This window comes from Coregonus lavaretus (assembly GCF_964263955.1).
Source record: "Coregonus lavaretus genome assembly, chromosome: 33".
Lineage (NCBI taxonomy): Eukaryota > Metazoa > Chordata > Actinopteri > Salmoniformes > Salmonidae > Coregonus > Coregonus lavaretus.
Window position 1 is genome coordinate 5,746,749 of NC_140020.1, and position 10,301 is coordinate 5,757,049.

At 45.0% G+C, this 10,301-nt stretch overlaps 3 protein-coding genes across 5 annotated transcripts in view; 2 read left to right on the forward strand and 1 right to left on the reverse strand.

The window, feature by feature from the left end:
• Positions 1–303, reverse strand: part of LOC311108592 (solute carrier family 66 member 3-like) — a 13,969-nt gene extending 13,666 nt beyond the window's left edge. For 2 of the 3 annotated variants that reach the window (XM_084151246.1, XM_084151245.1), the window contains exon 1: positions 1–303. This exon is cut by the window's left edge and continues 100 nt beyond it. In XM_084151246.1, coding sequence (XP_084007372.1) covers positions 1–78 — 78 coding nt within the window. In that variant the 5' untranslated portion in view covers positions 79–303. The other variant, XM_084151247.1, reaches the window with a different exon arrangement.
• Positions 304–411: 108 nt separating this feature from the next.
• LOC311108591 (uncharacterized protein) lies at positions 412–2,758 on the forward strand. Its single transcript, XM_084151244.1, has 2 exons — positions 412–513; positions 817–2,758. The coding sequence occupies exon 2, from the start codon at positions 819–821 to the stop codon at positions 1,815–1,817; it is 999 nt and encodes a 332-aa protein (XP_084007370.1). The 5' UTR covers positions 412–513; positions 817–818; the 3' UTR covers positions 1,818–2,758.
• A 160-nt stretch (positions 2,759–2,918) lies between these two features.
• LOC311108590 (uncharacterized protein) lies at positions 2,919–8,314 on the forward strand. Its single transcript, XM_084151243.1, has 2 exons — positions 2,919–3,052; positions 3,373–8,314. The coding sequence occupies exon 2, from the start codon at positions 3,383–3,385 to the stop codon at positions 4,403–4,405; it is 1,023 nt and encodes a 340-aa protein (XP_084007369.1). The 5' UTR covers positions 2,919–3,052; positions 3,373–3,382; the 3' UTR covers positions 4,406–8,314.
• The last annotated feature ends 1,987 nt before the right edge of the window (positions 8,315–10,301 follow it).

Here is a 10,301-nt window from a genome sequence, read left to right on the forward strand (position 1 = left end):
TGAGTCTACCCTAGAGACTTTGACAGGTGGTTGAGCATTTTTCCAGTATATTACTTCATGGAATAACCTTTTGGTCATCTCAAAGTGAGCGTTGAAGTGCGCTCCTGAATTTGTATGTCTTGTATTTCAAAGAATGCGCTTTTTTCAAATAAGCGTTATATTACATTACATGGATGAACAACTATACAGTAGGCTATATAGTGTATGTTTAGTTATAGATGTGCCTGCCTATATGATGATCAACGAGTTTGAAAAACGTGAAATAAATATGACACAGATATATGCAGGCCTATTTCCCCAGAGGTTCGTGATTCACTTATGGAACTGTTTGTTCCCGCTAAGTGCTGATAGCTCATTATTTACTCAGTGATTAATGATTGTAGGGCAGGCTATCCACCGTCCTAATTCCCGTCTACAATGTTGCAACCATTCCGACAGCACAATCAACAAAGAGGAGCTGGGATAATACGCCAACAGTTTACAGCATCATTTTAGACATATTATAAAACCAGGGTAAGTGAAATTTCAAAGATCTTTTTATTGACCAATATGCTCATAGTTTTGGACAGAAGTCTAAGGACATGTCTTTAGCCTATACTAGTGGTTTCTATAGGATCACTGAGAAATGTAGCCTACTGTAGTTGAAAATATCCACATTTAATGTAATCAAATCAATTAATTACACTGGTAATAACGTTAGATACACAGCACTTTAGTAATTGCATTTTAATTGCATAGCTATTTTAATTTCAGAAAGGAGAATAACTTTAACATTCATGAGTGTTTCCCTCTTTTTCCCCTTGCTCTGTGCCTTAGCAATGAAGAGCCGCTTTCTCCTTCCTCTCCTGTTTCTGGCATGTTGTTACCATGGCACCTTCTCTTGCCCAGCCCTTTGCAAATGCTACATATCCCCAAGAAAAACGGAGGTGGTCTGTAATGAAGTCCCCCTCACCCAGTTCCCCTCCGACGGTCTCCCTAGCAACACCACTGCCCTCACCATCCAGTTCACCAACATCAGCTCCATCTCAGAACAGCACCTGAGCGCCACACCCCTTCTACAGGAGCTCTACCTGTACAACAACAACCTGAGCACCCTTCCCTCAGATCTCTTCAGGGGTGTCCCTCACCTGTTCTCGGTGGCACTCTCGGATAACACATTGGATCAGCTTCCCGCCAGTGTCTTCAGCCACGCTCCGCTGCGTGACCTGGTGCTGAAGAACAACCTGATCAGCAGTGCGGATGCTGATTGGCTCCCTGACAACAGTAACCTCACCTGGCTGGACCTGTCAGGGAACCGTTTGACGGCCGTACCCACAGCCCTGTTCCAGAAACTACGCCACCTGAAGAACCTTGACCTCTCCCATAACCGCCTGGAGAAGTTCCCGCAAAATTCGCTACACCCTCTGACCAAACTGGAGAGGCTGACACTGGAGGGGAACAAACTCAGCACCCTGGACGCATCTACCTTCAGTAACAACCTCAACCTGACGCACCTGTTTCTTCTGGAGAACCGGCTTGGACAACTGCCCCCAACCCTGTTCCATGGCCTCCCGAACCTGGCGCACCTGAGTCTTGATGATAACCTGCTGAGCCACATCCCTCCTGGTCTGCTGGACCAGCTTCACTCCATTGATGAGCAGGGGTTGGACCTCACGGTGAACCCCTGGGTGTGCGATGGCAAGGTGGAGTACCTGTGGCGGTGGCTGCAGAAGAACCAGAAAAAAGTATTACTGGCCGATGACATCAGGTGTGCCAGCCCTGAGTCTCTGAAGGAACGGTCAGTGATGTCGCTAACTGACAGTGAGCTAGGACTCTGATCCATCAAACCTTTTTCACTCAGATGATGAATTATCACTGTAACCTATCTCAAATTGTGGTCTATTGAACACTCTTTCCTATCTCAGATTCATCTATGGTAATGTTGGTCTATTGAACACTCTTTCCTATCTCAGATTCATCTATGGTAATGTTGGTCTATTGAACACTCTTTCCTATCTCAGATTCATCTATGGTAATGTTGGTCTATTGAACACTCTTTCCTATCTCAGATTCATCTATGGTAATGTTGGACTATTGAACACTCTTTCCTATCTCAGATTCATCTATGGTAATGTTGGTCTATTGAACACTCTTTCCTATCTCAGATTCATCTATGGTAATGTTGGTCTATTGAACACTCTTTCCTATCTCAGATTCATCTATGGTAATGTTGGACTATTGAACACTCTTTCCTATCTCAGATTCATCTATGGTAATGTTGGACTATTGCATGCTGTGTATATTCATCCTAATTATACACACATCCACATAAATAAAAGTGACCTGAATATGAATTTTAAATGAATTATCTTGGTGTCCTATCCTTGCTTTCTAACACATTGCAGTCTGTCAGAAAGTGGTATAAATATCAGGTCAACTGGCCCCATGTCTTGACTGAATAATATACCTATTAAAATAATTATGTATTAAATAAAATTGTGGTAAAAGTAGTCAAATGTTAAAGGCTAAAACACGTGTTGATATTAATCTCTGAAAATAACTGAAGGAAATGCAAACAATGGGCCATCACAGTCTCTTTGTACACATCAAAGATTTACAAATATTGACCTGTAACAAATGACCAAGCTGTAATTCAAATGCTACTCTACATGGTATTGTATAGTTATTGTGTAGAGTGCCCATGTCATGTTTTCAACTACCCCAAAAATAGGTACAGCAAAAAAAGATTTGTATGATAAATGACTAAGAATGGAAATTCCCAAGTTGCCCAGTTTCTATTTCTTTGTTTACCTTTCGCAATAAATCCACAAAAACAGGATGTGGACTTTTTATCTAAACCCACACATTATTTACTCTTACTCTTACACACACACACACACACACACACACACACACACACACACACACACACACACACACACACACACACACACACACACACACACACACACACACACACACGTCATATAAGGAGCATTGAAATAGTTGTAAGAGCAGATGAAACAAGAAAGCCAATGAAGGCAACAAAACACGAATGACAGCAAGACTTCAGGTAAGTTGAACTAAAGGACTTTGATTTAATTACTGTGTCTTAATCCTGTTGATAAACAATACTTTTATCTGTATCTGAAAAAAACACAACAACTCAAGTTATTTGTTATGTATTATTTATGACTCTATTGTGATTATATTGAACATTGAAAGATAACGATCATCCATTAAAAAAACTGCATGTATAATGGACTGGATGTTACAGAGCATGAATTCCTTATTAATGATTTATGAGTCACCTATGTATTTGGCATTAACATACACTTATGCAAATATTGAATCTTGTATGTTTTGAGGCCCAACTATCTCTTTTTTTTCCAGTCTTAGAAAGATGAGCACCTGGTTCTTCCTCTCGCTGTGTGTGCTGACCTGTTGTTGTGGCCGCAGCAATGGCGCCCTCTCTTGCCCAGACATGTGCACCTGCCACTTCTCTACCAGCGACGCCAAGGTGGTCTGCAGCGACGCCTCCCTCTCCCAGTTCCCCTCCAACAGTCTCCCAGGCAAAACCACCTCCCTGTCCATCCAATCCACCAACCTCAGCACTATCACTGCCAACCACTTACAGGCCACGCCCCTTCTGAAAGAGCTCCAGCTGTATTACAACAACCTGAGCACCCTTCCCTCAGATCTCCTCAGGGCCGTTCCTCACTTGCACACGTTGGATCTCACAGGGAACCACCTGCACTTCCTGCCACCATATGTCTTCAGCCACGCTCCACTGCGTAACCTGGTGCTGAAGAACAACCTGATCAGTGGTGTGGATGCTGATTGGCTCCCTGACAACAGTAACCTCACCTGGCTGGACCTGTCAGGGAACCGTTTGACGGCCGTACCCACAGCCCTGTTCCAGAAACTATGCCACCTGGAGAACCTTGACCTCTCCCATAACCGCCTGGAGAAGCTCCTGGCAGGGGCACTGTATCCTCTGAGCAGACTAAAGAGGCTCAACCTGGAGGGGAACCAACTCAGCACCCTGGACCCTTCTGCCTTCAGGAACACCCCAAACCTGACGCACCTCTTCCTCCAGGAGAACCAACTGGAGAGGCTTCCCCCGACTCTCCTCCAGGGGCTCCATCACCTTGATTTCCTGTTTCTCAACCTCAACCGGCTTGGTCACATCTCCACCACCCTGCTGGAGCAGCTCTCCTCCACACGGACGAGCAACCATCTTCGGGTGGCCTTCAGCCAGAACCCCTGGGTGTGCGATAAGAAGGTGGAGGACTTGTGGAGGTGGCTGCAGAAGAACCAAAAGAAAGCTTTCCTGGCCGATGACATCAGGTGTGCCAGCCCTGAGTCTCTGAAGGAACGATCAGTGATGTCGCTAACTGAGAGTGAGCTAGGACTTTTCACTTAAACAATAAGAAGGTGGGGCGCTGTGGAGGTGTCTCAGAATGACCCAGGGGAGAGTGTTCTTTCTGGAGGAGGTCAAATGTGCCAGCCCTTGTTGTTAAGGACCAGGTGGTTGTGTCTCTGACTGAGAAAGAGCTAGACCTCAAAACTGATAAATAAAACAGGCCCACTCTTCAGGTAACAACTGCAAATGATTCTGTGTTTTGATTGGCTAAAAGGTCTCTCTCTGTATATATATATATATATATACACACTGATCGTTCCTTCATATAGTATATTTGAGACAAACAGCTCTTGCATTTCAATTAAGGCTTCTGTATATTTTTGGAGACCCTTAGGATGGTCTTATAAGATCCACTAGGTGGCATCACATTCAATGTTTTTGCAAGACAAACTCCTTAGTAGACTTTTGAGTGTTACTGAACAGTTGTTGTAATTTATAAGACAGGTTGACAACAACTATGCATGAATAGAAAATGGATTTCTTTGTGATAGCTAATTTTCTACAGGTCAATCAGCCTGGTGGATCTAGGCTCTGGTGGTGTTAGTAATAATATCGCCTCATTATTTATTTTCATAACTTAATGGTTTGCCCTCTCTGCAGTCTCTCACTTTGATATGCACTCACTCTTCCTCTCCTGTTTTTTAATGATGTTGGAATCAATGGGGTGTGTGTGTGTGTGTGTGTGTGTGAGTGAGAGAGAGAGAGAGAGAGAGAGAGAGAGAGAGAGAGAGAGAGAGAGAGAGAGAGAGAGAGAGAGAGAGAGAGACAGAGAGAGAGAGAGTGTGTGTGTTTGTATCAGTGAGTTTGTCCTCTGCTCTGCAGGCGTGGCACAGGCCTCTCTGTCCTCAGGAGGCCTTGATCACATTAAGTGGGAGCCCCAGTAATTTATGACTCTTGTAAAGCAGCACCCGCGTCTCCAGAGGTGGTTACTTCTGAAAATTAAACCCTGATCAAATGCTTGCTGAAGAGCGGAAGAAAACGTGGCTTCCTGAAATGGCAGCGGACGTCGGAACGTTTTTCCCCGGCATCCTACAATAGAGTTGGATAGAGGGCGCCAAAGCCCGTTTTAACATGGACAGCGCCATTGAGGGCTTTAACCATTTTGAAGTAGCCAAGTGGGTGGGACTTGCTATGGGTTAAGGAAGGATCTAATAATTACATCCAAGTCAGCAAGAGGGGTCAGCCAATGAATTATACTCCTGAGCAAACATTCCATAATTAAATCACCAACTTTGACTTCCGACTATACACACTCCAGCACAGTAGGTGGTGGTACGCACCTACAGTGCCTTCGGAAAGTATTCAGACCCCCTGACTTTTTCCACATTGTGTTACGTTACAGCCTTATTCTACAATGGATTTAATAAATAAAAATCCTCATCAATCTACACACAATACCCCATAATGACAAAGCGAAAACAGGTTTTTAGAACGTTTGGGAAATGTATTAAAAACAAACAACAGAAATGCCTTATTTACATAAGTATTCAGACCCTTTGCTATGAGACTCGAAATTGAGCTCAGGTGCATCCTGTTTCCATTGATCATCCTTGAGATGTTTCTACAACTTGATTGGAGGCCATCTGTGGTAAATTTAATTGATTGGGCATGATTTGTAAAGGCACACACCTGTCTATATAAGGTCCCACAGTTGACAATACATGTCAGAGCAAAAACCAAGGAATTGTGTTGAGGCACAGATCTGGGGAAGGCTACCAAAAAATGTCTGCAGCATTGAAGGTCCCCAAGAACACACTGACCTCCATCATTCTTAAATGGAAGAAGTTTGGAACCATCAAGACTCTTCCTAGAGCTGGCCGCCCGGCCAAACTGAGCAATCGGGGGAGAAGGGCCTTGGTCAGGGAGGTGACGAAGAAACCAGATGGTCACTGACAGAGCTCCAGATTTCCTCTGTGGAGATGGGAGAACCTTCCAGAAGGACAACCATCTCTGCAGCACTCCATCAATCAGGCACAACAGCCCGCTTGGAGTTTGCCAAAAGGCACCTAAAGGACTCTCAGACCATGAGAAACAATATTCTCAGGTCTGATGAAACCAAGATTGAACTCTTTGGCCTTAATGCCAAGCGTCAAGTCTGGAGGAAACCTGGCACCATCCCTACAGTGAAGCATGGTGGTGGCAGCATCATGCTGTGGGGATGTTTTTCAGCAGCAGGGACTGGGAGACTAGTCAGGATCGAGGGAAAGATGAACAGAGCAAAGTACAGAGAGATCTGTGATGAAAACATTTTACATTACATTTTAGTCATTTAGCAGACGCTCTTATCCAGAGCGACTTACAGGAGCAATTAAGGTTATGTGCCTTGCTCAAGGACACATCAACAGATTTTTCACCTAGTCGGCTCGGGGATTAGAACCAGCAACCTTTCAGTTACTGGCACAACACTATTAACCACTAAGCTACCTGGCGCCCTAAAACCTGCTCCAGAGCGCTCAGGACCTCAGACTTGGGCGAAGGTTCACCTTCCAACAGGACAACGACCCTAAGCACACAGCCAAGACAACGCAGGAGTGGCTTCGGGACAAGTCTCGGAATGTCCTGGAGTGGCCCAGCCAGAGCCCGGACTTGAACCCGATCTAACATCTCTGGAGAGACCTGAAAATAGCTGTGCAGCGACACTCCCCATCCAACCTGACAGAGCTTGAGAGGATCTGCAGAGAAGAATGGGAGAAACTCCCCAAACACAGATGTGCCAAGCTTGTAGTGCCATACCCAAGAAGACTCAAGGCTGTAATCGCTGCCAAAGGTGTTTCAACAAAGTACTGAGTAAAGGGACTGAATACTTATGTAAATTTGATATTTCAGTTTTTGTATTTTTTATAAATTTGCAAAAATTGATAAAAACCCGTTTTTGCTTTGTCATTATGGGGTATTGTGTGTAGATTGATGGGGGAAAAAAACAATTTAGTCAATTTTAGAATAAGGCTGTAACCTAACAAAATGTGGAAAAAGTAAAGGGGTCTGAATACTTTCCGAATGCACTGTACGTACTGCCAAGACAATCATAGTAGAAGAAGAAGAAATTGAAATAGAAATAGCCCTCAATGGCTCCACCCATGCTGTCACAGACAAAGATTGCAAAGATAAGAGACAAGATCTCTAGTACATCTTTATGCGTCCTCCTCATCCTCGCTCGTTCTGCCGACCAACAGGTGACCTTTCTCTCTGATCAGGATGGACGAGACAGAGTGTGCTCTGGCATCGCGCCACACTGTAATGACTGACTGACAGTGATTTTTAAAAATATGGTTATTTGCAGGGCTTTTCATGCACTTGGAAATCATTTTGGCCATCTTGAATTTGCGCCAAGCAGACATGGTTCATTACTGGATGAAGAGTTAAAATGTAATGAATCTATCTTCCAAATGAGGGTGATGTGACATGATTATGACTAGTAACTGCTCAATAACTTTGCCTCATAAAATAGATACTAATAATCACTTAATATTCTAATTTGAAAAACTGAAACACATTTTTTTGAATGAAAAGTATTGCCAACCTCAATATTCCCGTCAATATCATTTGTATAGAGAATGGCATCTCAATAAAATGCTGTGAATGATACAGTGCTTTATAATAATAGACTGAGAACAAGTTGTTGCTAAAAATGATTCATGGAATTGTTGTGATTTACAGTGTTTGTTTGAATAGAAAATGGGACCCAAGACAATGGAATGCTATAGAATAAGATTTACAATGGCGTTCATCCCAAATGGCACCCTATTCCCTATATAGTGCACTACCTTTCACCAGAGCCCTATGGGCACTATAAAGGGAATAGGGTGCCATTTGGGACGTATACAATGTTTGATTCATAGCACCTGATAGAGAGGTTGTCATCTTCCATCTCTGAACTACAGTGCCTTATATAAATATAAATCCTCTCTCCATTAAGGTTTTGTCTGATTCTTGGCACCCATGTGCCATTGCGAAGTTATCATGGCACACAACTATGGACCTTACACCGCTCTCGTAACAGCAGGGTTAAGGTAAATTCCATTTCAATTCAATTCAGCCAATTCAGAAAGTAAACTGAAATTCCAATAATAATTCAACAAATTCGTAATGCTTTTTTTACATAGAAATGTGGGAATTGGAATTTCAATTTAATTCCTGAACTGGCTAAATTGAAATCAAATCAAATCAAATCAAATTTTATTGGTCACATGCGCCGAATACAACAGGTGCAGACATTACAGTGAAATGCTTACTTACAGCCCTTAACCAACAGTGCATTTATTTTAAACAAAAAAAGTAAGAATAAAACAACAACAACAAAAAGTGTTGAGAAAAAAAGAGCAGAAGTAAAATAAAGTGACAGTAGGGAGGCTATATATACAGGGGGGTACCGTTGCAGAGTCAATGTGCCGGCTAGTTGAGGTAGTTGAGGTAATATGTACATGTGGGTAGAGTTAAAGTGACTATGCATAAATACTTAACAGAGTAGCAGCAGCGTAAAAAGGATGGGGTGGGGGGGCAGTGCAAATAGTCCGGGTAGCCATGATTAGCTGTTCAGGAGTCTTAAATGGAATTGATCCCAATCCTGTAAGACACTGCACAAAATACTCTTGTTCAATATGATCTAAAGGGACAAAATGATCCTAGATCAGCACTCATACACGAAGACTCTTTCTGTACATGGGTGGTGGCGACCCGTCATTCATGTTTTGAGCCCCACATTATTAGCAAAAAAAATAAAATAATAAAAATAATTTTTGTTTTGTTTTTTGGGGCTTGCCTGTTTTGCATGTTATTTTGGCATTAATACGTGTGTCACGATCGTTGGAGGAAGTGGACCAATGCGCAGCGTGATGAGTGAACATACTTTTAATTGATTCACCACACGAAACAAAACAACAAAACGATACGTGAAGTCCTAGGTAACAGACACAATCCATACACGGAACAAGATCCCACAAAACACTGTGGAAAACAGGCTGCCTAAGTATGTGTCCCAATCAGAGACAACAAGCAACAGCTGACACTCGTTGCCTCTGATTGAGAACCACCCCGGCCAACACAGAAACACATGAGCTAGATAAAGAACCTAGAACACAAATACATAGAAACTACACACCCTGGCTCAACATAACAGAGTCCCAGAGCCAGGGCGTGACAGTACCCCCCCCCCCAAAGGCGCGGACTGCGACCGCGCCAAACATCAACCGAACAGGGGAGGGCCGGGTGGGCATTCCTCCTCGGAGGCGGTTCCGGCTCCGGGCTTGACCACCACCCTCCAACAATTCCCCCGTAGCGCCCCTGGTCCGGTCTGGCCCCGCTGGCTGGAGCTGGACTGGACATCAGTGGAGCGGATTGCTTAGGCTCTGATGTGGAGCAGCTGACCGGTACCTGACCAGGCACCGGTGACCCAGGCACGGGCTGTGCCGGACTGACGACGCGCACCACAGGCTTGGTGCGGGGAGCAGGAACAGGCCGGGCCGGGCTGGCGACGCGCACCATTGGCTTGGTGCGGGGAGCAGGAACAGGCCGGGCCGGGCTGGCGACGCGCACCATTGGCTTGGTGCGGGGAGCAGGAACAGGCCGGGCCGGGCTGGCGACGCGCACCATTGGCTTGGTGCGGGGAGCAGGAACAGGCCGGGCCGGGCTGGCGACGCGCACCATTGGCTTGGTGCGGGGGGCAGGAACAGGCCGGGCCGGGCTGGCGACGTGCATCACAGGCTTGGTGCGAGGGACAGGAACAGGCCGGACCGCACTGGGAACACACACCACTGGCCTTATACGGGGATCAGGAACGGGCCGGACCGGACTGGCAACACACCTCAGTACCTCTCGCCGTGCCTCTACATTTCCCTTCCCTCTACTCGCCAATGGCTCCCGTAACCCGGTGGCCTTCTCTCCTCGCCCACTAACTCGC